The 21,000-nt window shown below is 42.4% G+C and overlaps 1 protein-coding gene across 1 annotated transcript in view; it reads left to right on the top strand.

Moving 5' to 3' along the window:
* The window catches only part of LOC138795916 (saxiphilin-like), a 46,732-nt gene extending 26,202 nt beyond the window's left edge, over positions 1 to 20,530 (top strand). The window contains exons 14-20 of the mRNA XM_069975648.1: positions 6,871 to 6,912; positions 8,447 to 8,611; positions 9,420 to 9,570; positions 12,378 to 12,442; positions 13,563 to 13,747; positions 19,418 to 19,619; positions 20,419 to 20,530. Coding sequence (XP_069831749.1) covers positions 6,871 to 6,912; positions 8,447 to 8,611; positions 9,420 to 9,570; positions 12,378 to 12,442; positions 13,563 to 13,747; positions 19,418 to 19,619; positions 20,419 to 20,453 — 845 coding nt within the window. The 3' untranslated portion in view covers positions 20,454 to 20,530. The remainder of the gene's footprint in view (positions 1 to 6,870; positions 6,913 to 8,446; positions 8,612 to 9,419; positions 9,571 to 12,377; positions 12,443 to 13,562; positions 13,748 to 19,417; positions 19,620 to 20,418) is intronic.
* Positions 20,531 to 21,000: the final 470 nt, after the last annotated feature.

Consider the following 21,000-nt stretch of genomic DNA (forward strand, 5'->3'; position numbering starts at 1 on the left):
GACAACATGTCCCCATAATTTACACTTTTCCCACTTTTTAAACAAATTATATCATATACTTTTTACATGGGGTGGTTTCAAGGTATATAATATTATCCATGTCATTCTCATGATGGAGTTGTTAGGTGAATAAATAATACCCATTGTCTCTGGTAGTCTAAGATGAAGAAGGCGTTAAAGGGGCTGTCTAGTTTTAAAGCCAATTTTCATTAGAGAAGCCACTGAGTTAGTGGGGGTGGGGTAGGTCCTTGGCCACAGGATAGGGAGGTTACAAAGAGCATCTCTTACTACTGCATTATACAGACCACCCATTCATATGGAAGGTGCTGTGTCATTATATTACACTTAAGGGTGCCTTCACACATACCGTATCGCTGCGTATTTATCGCACAAAACTCGCAGGAAACTCGCACGAAAGTAGCTGTGTTTTTTGTGGTGTTAAACTCTCCTGTGAAAATCTTGTTAAAATCAAAACTCACATGTAAATATCGCACTAAAACGCAGTGAGAATACACATACTTTGACTTTATAGCAATAAGTATCACTGTGGATTTATGTGCGGGAAACTCGCAACGATAAATACGCAGCGAAACGGTACGTGTGATGGCACCCTAAAGGAGAAGTCTGTCTGTAGTCAACTGCTAACAGGCGGCAGGGGAAGGGGAGAAAACAACAATCAGAGGTTGCTTACCTCTCCCCTTGCCCATGATGCGCTGCTGAACCAGCTCCGGGACCACCGCCAGAAGGCATTTTTCCCCGGATTGTGTTGATGGACAGCCCACATAGCAATCAGTGACTGGAGCCGTATCCCACCCCAGTCACTGACTGGCTGAGCAGGCTGTCCATCAACTGGTGTTATGACCGGCGTACAGGGACCACTTAGGGACTAATTAATGCTTAAGTTTTAATAATTCATTAAAAACATGGTCCATACTAACAAACATAGACACCCAGTAGTGTACTCTATATACAGTGCAGTTTTCTGATGGACACCTGTAATTAGGGAAATTGGTAGTTCCACACACCCAGGGGGTACTGATATATAGAACTGAAGGCAGGACACTTGGATAAAGGAGATAGAGTCAGAAAAGGGAGAGGGGGAAAGAAAAAGGGTTATGGTGCACCCTGCTCTAAGCCCAAATAACCTCTTACCCTGCCTTTTGGGGAACCCACCCCCTTAACAGGGTGGCCCCAACCACGATGACAGTCCCTCTCCTGTTGTAAGTGCCCAGGAGAAAACAAGGAGGAAAAGACAGAAGACAGAAAAGAGTCCATAAACGTGCCAACTCAAACCACCTATAAAATATATATAACAGCAAGATATAAAATTATATACAAAAAACAGTACGTGTTCCATATACAGTACTTGTTCGACGCGTTTTCACCGTCCCAGTTGTGGACGGATTCATCAGGGAACACACATAGCACTCCAAAGGTGTGCTTAAACAGATTCCTTGGGTGGAACGCATTATGCGTTCCATCCTCCCTCTCCCCGCCTACACTGATATCACTTCCGCCTGGTGGAATGCATATGCGTTCCAAATACCGGAGGCTGCCGACTGTTCTCCCACGAGACAGTAGCTCTTAGCAGAAATCATATACTGCACCCTTGCTGCTGCAAGATGACTAGATTGCAGGCGTCTGTCACCTTTATTATTAGATTTTATGGGGATTACGCCAGGCTATTGATCAGGTGGGGTTACCACGTGACCATACGGGTCATGTGACCCGGGACCCGAAAGTGATAGAGTAACAGCCGGTATAAGAACCCGGCAGTATTACCAGTCAGTATCTCTCTCTTATCGTGGGGGGATCATGGACTCCTGTGGAAACAAACATGCAAACCGGTATCACCACTCTACCCAGAATTCAATAAGCTAAGTATAACCAGTGGCATGTATTTAACTTCATTGAGTTGGCTATACACATATCTTGTACATTGATTTTTGTTTCGCGGATTGTGACCTAAATACATCTGGGGGATAGTTTACCTGGTCTCAATCGTTGCATTTTTCACGAGTTATTTATTGCAATATTGAATTTTATATCATATTTAAAGAGGTCCACTATCCTTTTGATGGGAGGAGATCTTCACAGCAGGAATCTGTTTAAGCACATCCTTTGGAGTGCTATGTGTGTTCCCTGATGAATCCGTCCACAATTGGGACGGTGGAAACGCGTCGGAACAAGTACTGTATATGGAACACGTTTTTGTATATAATTATATATCTTGCAGTTAAATATATTTTATAGGTGGTTTGAGTTGGCACGTTTATGCACTCTTTTCTGTCTTCTGTCTTTCCCTCCTGGTTTTCTCCTGGGCACTTACAACAGGAGAGGGACTGTCATCGTGGTTGGGGCCACCCTGTTAAGGAGGTAGGTTCCCCAAAAGGCAGGGTAAGAGGTTATTTGGGCTTAAAGCAGGGTGCACCATAACCCTTTTTCTTTCCCCCTCTCCCTTTTCTGACTCTGTCTCCTTTATCCAAGTGTCCTGCCTGCAGTCCCATATATCAGTACCCCCTGGGTGTGTGGAACTACCAATTTCCCTAATTACAGGTGTCCATCAGGAAACTGCACTGTATATAGAGTACACTACTGGGTGTCTATGTTTGTTAGTGTGGACCATGTTTTTAATGAATTATTAAAAGTTAAGTATTAATTAGTCCCTAAGTGGTCCCTGTACACCGGTGATAACATTATAGTCTTTTTGACCACTGGGCCCAATTTCAATAGTGTGAGATGGCACCTTTATCTCCGTTATTTGGATATTTATGTCCATCAACTGGGTCGTAACATTGGCAGCTTAAGATATTCTGGAGCCCGACGGGGTCCCGGAGCTGCCATCCATCACTGCAAAGTCCCCCCTGTGCCCTGGGATTTCTAAGTAATATGTTGTCGACAGACTTCTCCTTTAAATATTTAATGTCATTTATTTAGTGTCATAAAATTCTTATATAATATTATTATATTGTTTAGGATGTTAGGATGGTGCAAAGCAAAGTGTGCTTATAACTTAATTTGTTTTTAAAAGATACATCTCAAATTTATTTATTTTTTCCTTGTCAGGTGACTCTGCTTGCTCAGCTTATCTTCTCTAGTGACATGACTCCTTCACTGAGTCCACAGCAGCAGGAGAGAGGGTATGAGGGGAGGGGGGAGCTGCCTATGTGCTGGAGTCAGTCTGAGGGAAGATAAGCAAGTGAGATGTGACAAGTGATGGCTTGCAGTTGTTCAGCCAATGGGAGCTGAGCAAGCTATCACCTGACAAGGCAGGGGAGGGGGGAGGCTAGTGTAACAGGAGAAGGAGCTGAGAGAAGAGCTTGGTGACGGTGACGACAGTAATCAGGTCTGTGTGAGTCAGGACACTTCCTGGTGGGGGGTGGAGGGGGGAAAAGACAGGGAAGGGAGGCAGATACGTGATTGAAGCATATTACAGAGTTATATAACTTTGTAATGTGCTTCAATTACTGGGAAAAGGTTTTTCATGGCACTTGTCCTTTAAGATTGGGGATGCAAATATTATCATAGAATATTAGAAAATATTAGAAAATTAATATATAAAGTTATTGCAAATCATCTCCCAGGGGTTATCTGTATAGTAGAGACACACTTAGTAAAGGAGAAGGTATGGTTACTACATCAGAAATGGGTGAGAATAGAGTATCATTCTACACATTTAACTTACGCCCGAGGAGTCAGTGTGTTGATTCATAGGTCAGTCGATTGTGAAATCCTTACAAGTTCACAGTAGATGTGTATTCCTATATGTTGCAACTCAAAGTATGAATATGTGTGGGCATTTGTGTACATTCCTCCACCATACTCAGAGGCTGTAATAGGGGTTTTGTCTAGCTTTTTAGAAGATAAAGGAGATGTTACCATATTGACAATAAGGGATTTCATTTACGCTATGGAGGTAGATTTGCAGTTAGGTTGGGAAAAAAGATTAACAAAGTGACAATCCAGAGGGTAGCTTCCACTCTTGATTTATTAAGACAAAACAGATACTATCAAGGACAAAATTGGCTTTAGTGTAAAAAGTGATTATACCCTGGGTGAAAGAAGTAAAGTATGACACAATAAGTGTATCTGACTACTCCCCCTTGTTAGTATGGATAGAAAAGCAGAGAAGAAGTGAGAAAAGAGGGATGAGGTTTAATCCTTATTGATTAGTGGTTTGGGGAGGGGGGGGGGGTGAGATAGTGAAATGATGAAGAGCATTCAAACTTTTTTTTGAGTTGAATCGATGAAGCAACTGAAAGTATAGTATAAGAGACAGTGAAAGCATACCGGAGGGGAGTTTTATAAAAAAAAATGTTAGATCCAAGAGAAATGCCTGGAGGGAGGAAGACCAGAGGAGGGCTGAGGCAGAAAGGGCCGAACTGCAGTATGTCCAAACTAAAAAGAAGAAGATAAGAGGTCATGGGACTCAGCAGTGCAGAAATATAAGGAGGTACTGGAGAGGAAGCAAGGTACTGGAGAGGACTGGAGGTGCAGCAAGCAGTTTTTTTTTACTCATCAACAACGGTTTGTAGCCAGTGTTTAAGGAGGACCAGAGGGAAGGGAGGTTACCGCTGTTAAAGGACAACTCCCACAAAAAATGTTTTTTGGCTTATTTAACACACATTACAAAGTTATATAACTTTGTAATGTGGTTAAATAACCGGTCTGGCCCCCTTCCCCCACTTTTGGACCCACGACCCAAGCCCCCCCCCCCCCCCCGGAAGTTAGAGAAAGTATACATTACCAATTACGGTCGTCACTGTCCTCTTCTTCCGGGCGCCATCTTGTGACGACGACTTCAGAGCCGGGGGGCGGTCCGCGTCTGAGCTTGCTGGAAGCCATGTGATGCGCTCCAGCCAATGAAAAGGCTGCCGGTGCGCAAGCGCACTGGCAGCCTTTTCTCTCCCATGGACCTGGAAGTGAGAGACATCGCTGGACGGCAGCAAGAGGCGGACGGCGGGTAAATCGAGTGGCGATCGCCACCGGAGGGATGGTGAGTATGGTGTCTGTGTGTGTCTGTGTTTTTTTGGGGGGAGGGGGATCCCATGGGAGTTGTCCTTTAATGTATGATGCTACGATAACTCTTATTTTGAAAGAAATAAGCACAAGATTCAGGTTCATAAAGGCCAATATCATTGTTAAGCTCCTGATAACTGAGGACCAGTATGGGTTTAGAGCAGCAAGATCAGTGGCCCATAATGTTAGGAGACTGTTTGCCAACCTCCAGGAAGATGGGCAGGGGGACCACGCCATCTTGTCCTTGGATGCAGTTAAGGCGTTCAACAGGGTGGAGTGGTTCTTCCTTCGGAGTGAGCTGAGCTTGGTAAAGATATTTTACAGGGACCCCAGGGCCTCAATCCTGATTAATGGAATGATAACAGACAGTTTCAGGCTGTCCAGAGGGATGAGGCAGGGTTGTCCTCTCTCCCTCCACACATCTTTGCCCTCTTTATAGAGCCATTAGCGATCTGGATTAGGGCTATGAAGGAGATTAGGGGGTTTGGATGTTGGGGGAGAGAGGACACACCAAGGACACACCAAGGACACCTAGGAAACACCAAGGACTCCCTTGATTTGGTTATGGATACTTGGTTACTTGGATACGTGCCTTGGATTACGAGCATAATTCGTTCTGGGACCGTACTTGTAATCTAAATCCACTCCTAAATCAAAGCAAAGGGAATCATTGAATGCAGACAATTAGTTCCACCCCCCCAAAAAAAAGATTTTTAAAAATTCTGAATAACATGTAAAACAAATGAAGCAAACATTTAGAAAGCTGGATATGTCATATTATAAGTAAATGTACAGTATAGCAATCAGCATGTGGAGTATATTGTATAGTAAGCCCATAAACCGGAAAAAAATCAGCAGTTTGTAGATGCAGGATGGAACTGCAGATCCCCATAATACAGTAGCATAGTACAACAGGCTAGAATAGAGAAGCAGGACTGCTGTCACAGGCCTGTGTGGTCACATGACAGCAATGGGGAAGGGTTGTGTGTTCAGCATGGTCCAATTAGGAAGTGAGAATCATGGAGCTGTGCAGGAGGACAGTGACAGAAACTTTTCTATACAGCAGTGTGAGTGGCTGAGGGTAAGTGCAGGCACAATATAGCAGCAGTGTGTATAGCTGAGTGTTAGTGCTGGCACATTATAGCAGGTATGGAGAGGATGGGAAACACAAGGGCTGACAGTGACTGCAGGGAGCATGAAGGAATGAGCAGGGCAGATGTGGGCACATAAATACAGCACCTGTGGTCACATAAATCCTGTCCCCTGATGCAAACCCCAGCCTGAGGTGGATCTGCCAGGATATGGAAGGTGATGGAGGCTTCCTGGGTCAGAGTACAGTGCTGTAGACCCCGCTATGCAGGCCATGCCCCTCCCGGACTTTCCCTCCCACCCAGTACAGCGAGCTCTTAAACCACAGCAATGCTCTTAAACCAAGTTACAATTTTGAAAAACTGTGAGCTCTTTTTGCAAAACGCTCTCAATCCAAGTACTCTTAAACCACTGTTATAAATTTAAATGTGTTCCCTGCATTGTAGAAAATAAAAGCTAGGGTTAAAATATGGTTTGGGTTCCTGCTGAATATGACAGAGAGAATGAGTCTGCTAAAGATGATTCTTTTTCCCCAAATTTTGTTTATATGGAGAAATAGCCTGATTTGGCTTGGGGAGAGAGTTGTTAAGTAGTAAGAAGCGATAGTCAGAGATCTGATTTGGAAGGGGATAGGGGAAGAGGATAGGGGAGGGTTGGCAGTACATAGTAAAACATACAGTACATACGTTTTATTATACTGAATCATGTATAAAGACATTTATAAAAGGCGTTTTAATCTTATCATTTTTTTTTCTTTTGTAGATGACTTTGCGCCATGCCAAGTAATTGGAACAAAATATACAGGTATAAATACTAAATAAATACTGTCTTAATATAGTAGAGAAACACTCTAGTGGACAGCTGTAACCTGCTAGTATGAATGCCATAAAACTATTACCGTATACACCATAAGGCCCCGTTCCCACTGAGCAAAAGTAGCAGAATTCCATGACGGAATTGTCCGCTGCGGAATGCCGTTAGCCTCCCGCTCATAATGGGAGTCTATGGGAGGCGCGCACTCCTGCTCTATACGCGCTGAAGAATGAACCATTCTTCAGCGCGTACAGAGCAGGAGCGCGCGCCTCCCATAAACTCCCATTATGAGCGGGAGGCTAACTGCATTCCACGGCGGACAATTCCGTCGCGGAATTCCGCTACTTTTGCTTAGTGGGAACGGGGCCTAATAAGGGGAACCAGTCATGTCCCTCATCATGTTTAACCCCTCCCAGTAGGGGAGGAGAGGAGGGGGTTAAACACACTTGGATGTGACCAGTTCTATTTAATCCCGTCTCCACTTGAAACCAAAAAACTTAGCCTAAAGTCCAACACAACATCTCATATTAGACTCATAGGGTAAGGAAGCTGAGATATGAGAAAAAAAAGTTGCAGGGCACTCACTTGCACAGTGATCTTCTCATTAAAACAATGGGCACCAAGACAGAACCCTCTTTTTAAGTCAACAGGGTCCATCTGGCCCTGTTGACTTGTTGGTTGATCTGACATTGTCTTTTTCATTTTTATGTGTTTATAAGGGAACAGAAAATAGGAATTAACGACATAGGAGTAAACTACAGCTTTCCTGCAATAGTATTCTCTAATAAACCCCTGTGATGTAACATGATGGAATATAGTCCCATCTGACTGTTCAACCCTTGAGTGTAGTTAGGTTTGATAATACATAGGTATATTATAGCAATCTATACATACCTTCCATTTTTATATTGTTAATAGGCAGTGTATCAGATACTTTTTTTCCTCACTGCCTGTGCTAAAGGTATATAGAGGAAGGTAAGTCCAATATGTATTTTGCAGTCCACCCATCAAATAATAAGACACAAGTGAACATGGCATTTACATATATTTATTTTAATATCCTTCTGAATACCTATACTTAGGCACCGTGCACACGGAGCAAAAGTGGCGGAATTCCGCAGCGAACTTGTTCGCCGCGGCATGCCGCCAGCCTCCAAGTCATAATGACGTCTCTCAGGGTCTCTCCGCGCTAAAGAATGATCCATGAACTGGCGCCGTGAACTTAGCCAGTGTTGGACTGGCCCACTAGAGGATCCTCCGGTAGGCCCCCAGCTTTAGAACATGCACTAACACTGAATGACATGTCATTTCTCACTGATTCTCCATTGATGGGCCCCCAGGATCAATTCCTCTGGTGGGCCCCAGATACCCCAGTCTGACACTGAACATAGCCTATAACTGCTCTTCAAATCTTTCTTTGAAGTTAATGCAGGAGGATTGGTGTCAAATACTCCTTTGTAAGAAATTGTCTTCAGTATTCAGCTTATATTCAGCCTATATTTACCGGATAATCTTCTCCTTCTAGATTTTGGCCACATTTCTGCTGTCGCCTTAGTAAAGAAAAGTGACAAAGATATTACATGGAACAACCTTAAAGGCAAAAAGTCATGTCACACCGGAGTTGGTCATCAGGCTGGATGGGTAATCCCTACTGGCCTGATTAGTAAGAAGACCATGAATTGTGACATTGGTGAGTAGAATACATGTAATAACTGGATGGATGTATATTTGCTGTATTACCATGATATTACAATTCCGGAGATTTATTAACACTGGTGTAGAGGAAACATGGAGTAATTGTGAATGGTTCTCTATTTTCAGTAGTCTTTTTTTGTCACTTATCCCTTCAAGCAGTTTTAAGAATATCTCCTTAACCCCTTGATGACCAGACCAATTTTTATTTTTGCACTTTTGCTTTTCCTCCTCGTGTTTTTTAAAGGCCATAGCGCTTTAATTTTTTTTCACCTAAAGACACACGTGAGGCCTTATTTTTTGTGACACGAATTGTACTGTACTTTGTAAAGAATAAATTTCAGTCCAATCCTACCCTGGCATGTTGCTTTTTACCCAAGCTGTTTTAGCCAAAAAACTGTGCAAGGGTTTTTGTGTAATCTAACCCCCCCAAGTGTCCCTCTTTGACCATCCAAAAAGTTGGGAGGTATGACAGTAACTATGTTTGCATGAACCATCATTCGAGTGGCACTATTTCCTGAAGCAAACAGTTATGGTTTTTCCAATTCTAGATCTACAGTTCAGTATATAAACCAAACAGATATTGATTTAAAACAAAGATGTTCTGGACATGTTTGTAAAAACATTTTTACAGACAAATAAAAAAAACTGAAATGTTTCATATACTGTATATAAAACTCTTAAAAGTCTCTCACACTAATATGAACATTTCTGCATCATATTGCGTAAACTGATCCCAAACACCTGCACAAGCTCCTCCAGCTGAATGCTTAATAACTCAATTAATGTTTATGTGTCCGGGACAGGTTCCTACTTCAGTGAGAGTTGTGCCCCTGGATCCCCCATTAATTCCAACCTCTGCAAACTGTGTATTGGGGATCCAGAAAACAAGAACGCAGATACCAAATGTTTTCCAAATGACAAAGAGGCTTACTATGGCAATGATGGGGCCATCAGGTAAAATAATCTAGTGAACCCTGTATTTTCTATTCTGCTCTCTCTCATACTATTGTCTATTGAAAGATAATTCTTTCCGCATTTTCTTCCAATTTTTTTTTTTTTTTTTATTAAGCACTGTTTACAATCATTTTAGGCTCTGACATAGACCACTGGATAGGAATCCAGTGGTTCAGGTCACCTATGGTCTGTGTTCCCACAACATTTTCTCCTCTCCGTTTTTTAATAGAAAAAACGATGTCAGTCATTTCGTTGTTTGGCCACCTGACATCCACGTCATTTAGCACACTGTGTGCATTGGACGTCTCTCATTCAATTGTCTTTAATGCATTGCAGATCAATTACAATGCAGCAATAGCTGACGTCTTATTAACCCCTTCAAGTCCACAATCTGTCATTACTTCTGCACATGCCCTGTGAATTTTCTTGTCCCAATTCCCCCCATGAACGAGGGTCGCACTACTTCAAAACCTATGAATTTAAGACCTGTCATGTTTCCACAGTGTTCCATGTTAATGTATCTCGCAAATGGTTTATCTGCCTTGTTAATGAAGTCACGTAGATGTTCTCCTATTCTGCAGCAGAACTGGTACAGTCTTTCCTACATATTGAGTGCCGCATTCATGTGGCTTTGTATATGACCCCAGTTTATGAAGCCTCTGATCTTATATGCTTTGCCAGTCACGTTGCTTTTAAACTCCTTGCCCGTTTAAATATAATTACATGCCACTCATTCACTACATTGGAAACACCCAACTGTTGGGCAATCCAACCAAGTGGGACTGGTTGATGACACAAAGTGACTCTTAACAAGATGATCCTTAAAGCGTAACTGTCATTTCAGGGCCATTTTTCTGAAAACATTAAATATCAACAGTACAAGCGATTTTAAGAAACTCTGTAATAGGTTTTATGTACTAAAACAGTTTCCTTCTGTACTGAAAAAGCAATCTCCCAGCCTCCCCCCTCACATCAAATGAAGCAGGATTTCTGTGTCCATTATGTGGCTATGGAGAGGGGAGGGGCTGTTAGGAGTGACTGAGCACGGAGCAGTCCTGCACAGCACAACACCCTGCAATCTTCTCTCAGTAAGTTCATAGATAAGCACTGACCTTTCTGACACCTGAATTTAGAGTTTTAGGTGCCCAGAGAGTCTACAAACAGCTGACCTTCATGTCACCTCTTCCTGCTCCCTCATCTCCCTCAGCCCCTCCCCCCTTCATAGGCTTACAATGGAGAGAGCAGAACCCGTCTTCACTGGCTTCTCTGTAATGAAGACGGATTTGCCTGATAATGCACAGATAAGAAGTCGGGGGGGGGAGGCTGGGAGATTGCTTCTTGAGTACAGAAGGAGGCTTTTTTGGCTGATGAAACCTATTACAGAGTTTCTTAAAATCGCTTATACTACTGATTTCTGCAATAAAAAAAAACATGACAGTTACGCTTTAAGACTTCTCCCCCTTCTAATGATGACCTCTGGTGTGGGCCTATCTTGTCCTGTAGATCTGGGTCGAGTCTAAGTATATCCCAGTGCTTACATAAGATCTGTCTGATCTGGGAGGCCTCTGCATCAAAATTCCCAATAACACATGTAGTTAAGGTGTCCTGTTGTTTGCGTTGGGGTGTGAGTGTGGATCTGTCCCTTTTCCTTGCTAGGTGGTATGTCTCTTTAAGTATTTTATTGGGGAAAGCACATGCCAGGAACATTTTTTTTTGGCCTGGGGTTTAAGTTCCCTCTCTGAGAAGCAGTTCCGTTTCATGTGCAGGTACTTTCCAGGTGGCTACTCTGCCAATGAAGTAGTGAGTTTGTAAATGTTGGTTTATGATACTGAGGTAGCCAGATTTCCCCCAGCATCCCCAGGACATTTAAAAAGCTAGCTTGTCCCTGTGAATCTCATAAGTCAATTTGAAACCTACCGCTTTATTATTTAGGGTATTAATGAAATCCACAAAGAGTGCCACTGGTCCATTCCAGATGATAAAAATATCATCGATATACCGTTACCAAAGGCCTACCTGCTCTGTGTGACTGCCATTGTCATCATTAAACACAAGGAGTTCCTCCCACCAGCCCAGGAAGAGATTGGCTACCATGGGGGCACTAGGGCTCCCCATAGCTACTCCTCTCAAATGGTGGTCAAATGTGAATACATTCCTACTAAGAGTAAACCTCAAGAGATCAACAATGAATTTATGATATTGTGAACATAGCTATAGGGTCTCATCATAAAAATAATTAAAACTAAATTTAAATAGTACCTAGTGTTCCTTTGACATATCTGTCAGGTAAATATGGCTCTATGGAGATTTCCTGACAAATACAGCAGTACATGTCCAGTATAGTGTGAGATTCTTCTAAAAAAAAAAAAAAACTGGACTGCTTCTTTAAAGGGTTAAATATGGAGTCTTGCAGAACCATATAACCTGCATATAAAGCCATCTATGTCTACCCATTTGTAATATAGAACATGTTCAGGCTTATCTCTGGGTCCAAAGGCAAAGTTAACAATAATAATACATACAGTACAGCTTGTATTAAAGACACGGTACCGCATTGGCCACACTATGGAATATCTACAGAATTATGCCATAAATGTCGGCAAGAAGGGAGCTCCTCTTTAGGATAATAATTTATTAAGATATTAATTTATTACAAAACTGGGGGTCCCATGATCTCCATGTCTCAAGCAAAGGCGTCTGGCAGTGGTCATCATATATTTTTTTTAATTTGTTAATGTTTTTTTTTTTTTTTTTTTTAAATTTTTACAGGGTTCAGTAGACGGGATTAACTTTTACTTTGGTTGCAGGTGTCTGGTGGAGAAAGCAGACGTGGCTTTTGTGCCGCACATGGCTGTATTCCAAAACACAGATGGTAAAGAAACGAATATGTTTTATTCTTTCTTATAAAAATAGAAATAAAAAAAGATTACAGATGGAACATGAAATTTGCTATCTATCTATCTATCTATCTATCTATCTATCTATCTATCTATCTATCTATCTATCATACCCTTAAAGTGAATCTGTGATCCCTTATTGCTTACTGAGCTAGCAACACCTCTGCAGTGAAAGCATTCAGTCTGTGTTTTTATTTTGATTAAAAAAAAAACTCCTTTATTTGGGCTGTGAATGATGTCAAAGAGACGGAGCCTATTATTCTCAGGGCCCAAGTGTTGCAATTCCTTGCCGTGCTGTATAACTGCACAAACAGCCATGTATACCACAGCATAATTAGCCATGTATGCTCTGTATACAGCATGGTGAGGCATAGTGGTGCTCGGGCCCAGGGAATTAAAAATTTTTTTTTCTAAAAAATACAGACTCAAAAATGTATGTTCTAAATGCTTTCATTGATATCTAGCCAGTGGTGCAACCAGCCTAATAAGTGATCAGAAGGTTACAGATTTGCTTTTAAGGGGTTATCTAGGATTACAAAAAACAGAGCTACAAAATCGGCACTACCCCAGTTCTCAGGTTGTGTGTGGTATTACAATTCAGCTTGATTCACATTAAAGGAGCTGAGCTACAACCCCCCACCCAAACTGAGGACAAGAGGGGTGCTGACTTTGTAAGCCTGGATAACCTCTTTATGGGGGTTTGTAAAATCTGTAATGGAGTTTACTACCCATGGACTTTAACAGGTCCTCAATAAATCTGCAAATCCTCCAGTCCTCCACTACAGATTTTTCACAGCATTCAAAAGATCTTCTTGGGTGAACAACAGTTCAGACATGCTGAAATTCATCCTTGATTGAAATTGAGGTTAAAAAAAAAAAAGTACTCACATTCCCTGTTATCCCACCAAAACCATTCTGTCAGAGCCCGATCACATTGCGCAGCACTTCCTGGTGTCAGTCTTGATGGTTGAAGGAGCTCATTCAGCTAATCACATGATGTTATGTTTGATATCCAACCAATGTTTGGGTGTAACTAATAATTCTTACTGTATATTACTGGATAATGTGCTACATTTAATGTCACTTGTTTTCCAGGGAAAAATCCAGCACCTTGGGCAAAGGATTTAAAATCTGCAGATTTTGAGCTGTTATGTCGTGACGGATCTCGAGCCCCTGTCACTGACTACAGAAAGTGCCAATTAACAGGCATCGCCCCTCGAACTGTCATTACCCGTCCGGAGAGTCTCAGTAAAGTTGTAAGGACTACTATTAACCAGCAAGTAAGTATAACTTTACAGGGACTGCTCGACCAATGTTAGTAGAATTGTATTTAAAGGGGAACTCCACATTAAAAGTACATTAAAAGTTATATAGATGTGTCTATATAATGTATTACCATACCTGTGCGGTTCTGCCACACTGGTAGCTAATAGAAATTCAGGATGTGAAGAAAAATGGCCTCTGTGCCAATTCACATTGTCTCCTGCCCCCACTGCTCTCCCACCTTAGGAGACAAATCCTCCATGCCTCTGTCTCACATTGTGTGTGTTTGCTGATGATGCAGACAGGGGGCAGGGTGTGATGTCACAGGAGGCTTGGCTGGATCCCCCAATCCCCTAAATGATTCACCATCTCTGAATTCTGGGAACTGCTCAACCAGGAAGTACAGAGACACAATACAGAACAAAACCCCCCAAAACAAATGGATTTTTGGTAGTTTCAAAACTGGGATAGAGAGGTAAGTAATGAGTTATGCTTCTGCAGAAGTTTCATTTTTTTTAACCTCTACCTGGAGTTCCCCTTTAAAGGGGTACTCTGGGCATTCAAAGAGTTTTAGCTATTGCTGGCGTTGCATAGAAAAAAATAAACATCCTATTCTTACCTACTGCGCTCCCTCAGGGGTCATGAGATCGCAGGGAGCAGATCTGTTGTACAGAGCTGCCTCTACTCTGCGACTGATACGGACTTGCTGCAGGGTACAAGCCTTCAGCAGCCTGTAGCAAGTGTCAAGATAGTGGATCAATGCAGATCAATTTATTAATACATTTGAAAAAATCCTACAGTATAATAAAAGTTTAAATCACCTTCCTTTTCCTATTTTTAAATTTTAAAAAATACAAAAAATTTAAAAACATATTTGGTATTGTCACATGTGGAATCACCCAAACTATTAAAGCAAAGGGGGCCTGGCAGCAATTTCTCCCAAGTCTCCACCCATTTCTATAAGGAGCCAATGACACCGGATTGTAAACTGGATCACATTATTCATGTTGGCAGGTGGAGCTCTTTTTTTCAGCGTCTACTTCTCATTACTTTTTTCTGGGTATGTGTTTTATGGTGCATTTACACGGAACGATTATCGTTCAAATTTTCATGATAACGATCGCATTTGAGCGATAATCGTCTCATGTTAACACAGCGAACAATCAAGTGAAGAGCAAGAAATCGTTCATTGTGATCTTTCAACGCATTCTCAAATTGTCTTTGGTCGTTTGCTAAAAATTCCCAGATCGCTTTGTGTAAACAGTCTTTCACCGATTCACCTTATGTGTGAGCGATCTTAAAACGATCACAATAACGATTTTTTTAAACTATTTTTCACTTTGTCTAAATGCTGATCGTTATAAAAATCAAATCGTTGCTTTAAAATCGATAAACGATCGATTGGGCAAATCGCTCCGTGTAAATGGACCATTAGCTTTCCAGTGATCTTCCTTAATCAGTTAACCCTTCTCTAACAGCTCATGGAATAGTTCTCTAGCTTGTCTATCAAAAACCTCCTCTTTACTATTAAGGCAGCAAAGCCACATAAACTGGCTATAAATGTATATAAAAGCAGAATAAATTGGATGTCTTGCTTAATGTGATACTACAGGGGATTGTCAAAAAGAGAGAGACCTTCCCATTCCCCGCAGTGTTATTACAGGAGCATTCTTCTGCTTCAGTCTCCTACTACTCACTTTTTGGGATTACTGTTAAACATTGTTGTTTTTATGCTTAATTAAGCAAAGCAAAGAAGTTGGCTAGATATATTTAACTGCAACCCTGTGTCTGCTATTTCTATCTGCATCAGAACAACTCTCAGCATGGCAGAAAGATGCACTAGAAAATGACCAGAGGAAACCATGATTACATTAGAGATGAGCGAGCAATACTTGATTGAGTAGCTATTCGATCGAGCATTGCACTACTCAAAAGATTCTTTTTCCGATTTCGATTTAAATCTAAATGATCTTATAGCCTGTTGTGAGCTATTTTTTTTCCCATTTACTTTAATGTTTCAATATTATTTATAAAAAATTTTCAAAATATTACAATGCAGGTAAGGTGCAAACAACAAATGTAGCAAAACAAATTATGCTGAAAACAATCATAAATGTAAAACGATGTGCAAATAGAAGCGATAAAAGTCTCTGTTGCGAAATAAAAGTCAAAGCAGGTATACAATTACACAATAACAACTTAACATGAAGCAAAATATGTTGCTGGGAGTGGATGGCTGGAAGCCAATGCAATCTCCTATGCAATACTATCAATGACGCTACAGCCTACTGTGTTACTAGTGGTTATAGTAGAAAGTAAAAGTGATACAACTAAGCTTAACAAACTGAAGTAGTCGAATAGGCAGATGGTTGGTGCGTTAACGTATATGACCACGACATACCACTAACTAGGGGTTGCTGAGAAGATATGCAGATGTAGATCTGTTATTGTAGCCAAACATGGTTCGGAAATGTATGAAAGCAAATCAAAGCAAACATTTAAAAGTAACTGTAGGCAAATTACAATCATAGAGGAGTGACAGCTGCGGAAAAAGAGATGGAATAGTCATCGCAGCCAAGGGGGAATTAGTCCAGTTCAAGTCGGAGAAAAAGGTGTAAAGATAGTAGAGCTAAAGTCCACTGCGATAGAGCCCGCACAGGAAAACGCTGCAGTCTTAAGGCATCATATCTCCACTTCGGGTTGCCGGTATGGGACAGTTGTTATATGGAGCAATATTGCAATCTTTCAAAATTGAAGTCCAGCAGAGACATCTGAGATCAAGATGGGGCTTGAGTCCTGATTTATGATGAGACCATCTGATTTTCCCCATTTATATGGGATCCCCTTCTGCCGTAGAGCGGTAGTAACTGGCAAAAATTGTCTTCGTGTAGCCAGTGTGTAAGCAAAGAGGTCGGGGAAGACTGAGATATGTGCATACTTGGGCGACATTGCATTCTGCCGTCTGGTAGCTGTAAGAAACATCCTCTTGGTGCGAATATGGTGAACCCTTACGATGACATCTCTTGGAGCCTCTGGGGAAACATAACTAGGTTTAGGTACACGATACACCCAATCAATGGATAGCTCGGTCTGCCGGACATCTGGCACAGCGTGTGTAATAAATCCCCGCACAAAGTTCGGCAGTTCAGGTACTTGAATATTCTCGGGCACTCCCCTTAGTTTAATGTTATACTCCCATGTGCGGTTGTCCACCACAGCTAGTTGTCTTTTAACAGTCATCAGCTCTGCTTCCAGTTGGCGATGCGATGCAAGGAGCACATTATGTTCGTTAATGACAGTTGACAAGGTGTCTTCAAAACAATTTATTCTATTCAGTGCTAAGCGCATGGAGTCCATGATAGATGATACAGCACGGTCCAAGTCCGCTTTAAGGGTATATTCACACGAACGGGCTCGCAGCGAGATTCTCGCTGCGAGCCCGGCAGGTCCTGGCAGTTCCCATACACTACATACTTGCTGCGGTCTAAACGACCGCAGCGAGTATGTAATTATACCGCCCTTAACCCCTTCTGCTCCCCCGCTGTGAGCATACTTTACCTGTCCTTGCTGCACGGGTCCGGCGTCCTGCTCTCCCGTCCGACCAATCAGTGGCTGCGGCTGGGCAACACACTAATTGGCCGGACGGGAGAGCAGGACGCCGGGACCCCGTGCAGCAAGGACAGGTAAAGTATGCTTACAGCGGGGGAGCCGGCCGGGAGCAGAAGGGGTTAAGAACGGCAGAATTACATACTCGCTGCGGTCGTTTAGACCGCAGCAAGTATGTAGTGTATGGGAACTGCCAGGACCTGCCGGGCTCGCAGCGAGAATCTCGCTGCGAGCCCGTTCGTGTGAATATACCCTAAAAGAGTTCTTAAAGCGTAACTGTCATTTCAGGGTCATTTTTCTGAAAACATTAAATATCTATAGTACAAGCGATTTTAAGAAACTTTGTAATAGGTTTTATAAACCAAAAGAGTTTCCTTCTGTACTGAAAAAGCAATCTCCCAGCCTTCCCCCTCCCTTCACAAGAAGCAGGATTTCTGTCTCCATTATGTGGCTATGGAGAGGGGAGGGGCTGTTAGGAGTGACTGAGCACGGAGCAGTCCTGCACAGCACAACACCCTGCAATCTTCTCTCAGTAAGTTCATAGATAAGCACTGACCTTTCTGACACCTGAATTTAGCATTTTAGGTGCTCAGAGAGTCTACAAACAGCTGACCTTCATGTCACCTCTTCCTGCTTCCTCATCTCCCTCAGCCCCTCCCCCCTTCATAGGCTTACAATGGAGAGAGCAGAACCCGTCTTCACTGGCTTCTCTGTAATGAAGACGTGTTTGCCTGATAATGCACAGATAAGAAGTCGGGGGGGAGGCTGGGAGATTGCTTCTTGAGTACAGAAGGAGGCTTTTTTGGCTGATGAAACCTATTACAGAGTGTCTTAAAATCGCTTATACTACTGATTTCTGCAATAAAAAAAAATGACAGTTACGCTTTAAATGCTTTTAAAAGTTTCTTCAAAGGGAGCATAACAGGGTAGTCATCATTGGAAGGAACGTCATCTAATAGGTCATGTATGTCAGACATGGGAGAATGCAGGCTGGGAGATGTAACAGCCTCTGAGGTGGAAGAAGTTGTTGTCTGAAAGCCAGCAACAGAAGGCGAATTTGCTCTAGGTCCAGGAGGAGGGCTTAATGTCTCTGAAAACAGCGCTGGTAGACAGAGGTCTGAGAGTGACCGATGCACGGCAGGATCAGCAATTGGAGAAAAAGGGGGCATCGGAAAAGGAGCAGCAGTAGGAGACAAAGAATACTGTTGCTGCCGCTGTGGCTGCTGATGATCCTTATCGGCAGAGCGTGGCTGACCCGTTGCAGAGTCGGCACCTCTCCTCTTCCTATTCTTTCTTTTGGGTTAAGGAGGGGGTAATTGTTTACCCTGTACAGTCTGTCGCTGCCCACTGTGAGAATCAGCTGGCCGGGAAGAATGCCAAGTCGCTCCGTTGTCTGGGGAGAACCAGTCTCGTTGAGAACTCGGGAGGGTGCCGGCGCCATCTTGCTTTGCTCTGGCCTTAGGGAGGGAGAACTGAATCTTCCTCGCTCCTGCCGCTGAAGCCTTCCTCGATGTCATTTTCGAGCCGGGAGTCGGCATCGGAGATTAAGGAACCACGGAGAAGCAATAAAAGTAGATCAGTCGCGGTAGAAAACAATAATTGCCGGTCAGCTGTGCAGGAGCTCAATCCCGTGCGTCCTTCCTCTCTGACGGCAAACCACGCCCCCCCCCCCATTTACTTTAATGGGGTTTGATATTTGATCGAATTGTCGAGCATCACACATCTCAAAAAAAAAACAAGTAAAGGCTCCCCCCTCCCCTTCCAGTAGCCAGACCAGTGCAAAGAATTAAGGAAAGCCTGTGGGATCCCTCAAGCCCACCTGGCTATGGCACTGCAAGGCCTAGCCACCCTACAGGTTCTGTACCTTTATGGCATTCTCTCTTGGGTTGTGCACCAATTTCAGCTGTGGATTTTTGTGAGTGTAAAAATCACATTTACAACATAGTAAGAATGTTGAGATGCAATATGCAGATTATTATGCTAGTGGCTGTATAGTACATTTTGCTTTGCTCTATTGGTGCATTAGGTAAGTATTGCAACATGCAATCAGACCTGTAACTCCATCTTTGTCTCCTCTCCAGTCTCTCTTTGGGCGGATAGGATTTGAGAAGGACATGTTTCAGATGTTTTCTTCAAGTATTGGCCCAAACCTCCTCTTCAGTGATGGCACCCAATGCTTGATCGAGTTTGACAGGATGATAGAAAAACCAATCATGCATGATTTATTTGGTGAACCTTATCACACAGCCGTGTACAAAGATATCCAATGCTTACCACTATCAGGTATACTCAGTTATCACTCCTGTCTATCACAGTAAACAGCGCTAGTTACTTTTTGCCTAGAAAATAAGTGAATGATTTATTTTATCTGTAAAATATATATTTAAAGCCAGAGCAAATAGGAGTCTTTGAGTTTTTTTTCTAACAAAGCCCTTCGTTATCTCTGCAATCCGCTCATCAGTTGGCTGCCATTTAACTCACTGTCATTTTGTGCCGCTCCTCCCCGGGTGCTGGAAAAGCTGGATCCATTCCTAGGAAAGAGGGAGACGTTTCTCAGGACTGGATCCAGCTTTTCCCATCACCTGGGGAGGAGCGGCAGTCAGGTAAATGGAAGCAGGCTGATAAGCGGATTGCAGGGATAACAAAGCGTTTTGCTTCCTTATTACTGTGAATTCCGTCATCTTTAGTTTTTTTGTTTTGTTTGTTTGTCTATGATGTTGTTTTTGTACTGTGATCTTTTTAGGGAGGGGAGGGGTAGCCGCAGCCAGAGAGTTCTGGCTGCGGCTTATCTTCCCCAGAACAAAGAATTAGGGCAGTAATTTTCCTTCACATTCGACCTCTATCTTTACCAACATCATTTGAGCTGAACCCTCTGGGAGCGGTGGGCGGGTACAGCCAACAAAATTGTAAGGTGTATGAGGACCATAACAGGACTATAAAGAAAGATCCATCAGGATTAGTTTCAACAGTCATCAACAGTCATGTGAAAGGACATGAGGCGATGTTGTCACACATTTACTACACCAACAAGAGAGGTGTTATGTACATAATTTACAATTTTTTCCTTTTTTCATACCCACAGCATTGGCATCTGCTTGTACTTTCCACGACAATTGAAAAAAACGTATTATGGAGTTCTTGAGCTATTACCTATTATCCTGAAAGAGAACAACAAAATAAATGGTGGATTGTAAGCCCTCGTGGTGCACGGTCGTCTTCTCTGTCAATTGTACTTGCTTCTGTCTTTTTTATGTTTTACCCTTCATCATATGATCAGCTCCGTGGAGTTATTGGTGCTTTAAAATAAATATACAATGTGTCCACGTCGTATACCATGCGTTAGGTCCTAATGATCCATCCACCACCAGACTTTAAAAAAAAATTTATATATATATATATTATTTTTCCATAGAAAATTTAAAAAACAATTGTTTAAAGATAAAAAAATAAAATAAAAAAGGAAACACAATGGCAATATCATGTCATCTGAAAAGAAGAAAAGGAAACACTGCATCACTGATCATTTCCAAACATCAACATAGGATAACACCACAATGAAAATTCCAAAGTAAAAAAAACAAAAAAAAAACCAGCCGTCATTCATTTGTCCTTATTTCCCAGAGGACCTAACCCCATGGCGCCAACAAACAGTAACTCACCTGAA

The sequence above is a fragment of the Dendropsophus ebraccatus genome, chromosome 6, assembly GCF_027789765.1.
Source record: "Dendropsophus ebraccatus isolate aDenEbr1 chromosome 6, aDenEbr1.pat, whole genome shotgun sequence".
In the NCBI taxonomy this organism is placed as follows: domain Eukaryota; kingdom Metazoa; phylum Chordata; class Amphibia; order Anura; family Hylidae; genus Dendropsophus; species Dendropsophus ebraccatus.